Source organism: Eimeria mitis, genomic scaffold (genome assembly GCF_000499745.2).
Source record: "Eimeria mitis Houghton genomic scaffold, Emh_scaff1623, whole genome shotgun sequence".
Classification (NCBI taxonomy): domain Eukaryota; phylum Apicomplexa; class Conoidasida; order Eucoccidiorida; family Eimeriidae; genus Eimeria; species Eimeria mitis.
This window is the reverse complement of record NW_013569937.1, coordinates 10,478-11,151: the sequence shown is the minus strand read 5'-3', so window position 1 is coordinate 11,151 and position 674 is coordinate 10,478. Positions and strand designations below refer to the sequence as shown.

At 31.9% G+C, this 674-nt stretch overlaps 1 protein-coding gene across 1 annotated transcript; it reads right to left on the bottom strand.

The window, feature by feature from the left end:
* Nucleotides 1-339: 339 nt before the first annotated feature.
* Nucleotides 340-621, bottom strand: EMH_0040690 (uncharacterized protein; the record flags this gene model as incomplete). The annotated part of the gene is made up of 1 exon (XM_013495534.1): nucleotides 340-621. The coding sequence occupies one exon, from the start codon at nucleotides 619-621 to the stop codon at nucleotides 340-342; it is 282 nt and encodes a 93-aa protein (XP_013350988.1).
* Nucleotides 622-674: the final 53 nt, after the last annotated feature.

Here is a 674-nt window from a genome sequence, read left to right as displayed (position 1 = left end):
TTTTTTTTTTTTTTTTTTTTTGTCTTTGTCTTTGTCCTTTTTCTCTTCTGCTTCTTTCTTTTTTTGTTGCTGTCTTCTTTGTTTTTTGTTTTTATTTTTTGTTTTGTTTTTTTGTTTTGTTTTTTTTTGTTTTTCTTTTTCTGTTTGTTTTTATATTTGTTCCCTTGTCTTTTTGTTTTTTTTGTTTTTTGTTTATTATTGCTGATGAAGTCGATAATATATTTCTTTGTTGTCTCTATCTTTTTTAATGTTATTTTATTTTATTTTATTTTATTTTATTTTATTTTATTTTATTTTATTTTATTTTATTTTATTTTATTTTTATTTTGTCTTTGTTTTTTATATACTTATCTTTGTCTTTGTCTTTGCGTTGTTTATTTGTTTTCTATCGTTTTTTTTTATTTGCATTTGTTGCTGTTTTCTCTGCTGCTGTTCCACTTGCTGCTGTTGCTGCTGCTGCTGCTGCTGCTGCACTTGTTGCTGCTGTATCTGCTGTTGAGTTGTATCCTGCTGCTGCTGCTGCTGCTGCTGCTGCTTTTGCTGCTGCTGCTGCTGCGGCGGCAAAATTGTTGTTTTTGTTTCTGTTTCTGCAACCATCACTCCTCCTGCTGCAATTCCCATCACTCCTTCTCCTTCTGCTTCTGCTGCTGCTGCTGCTGCTGCTGCTGCTGCTG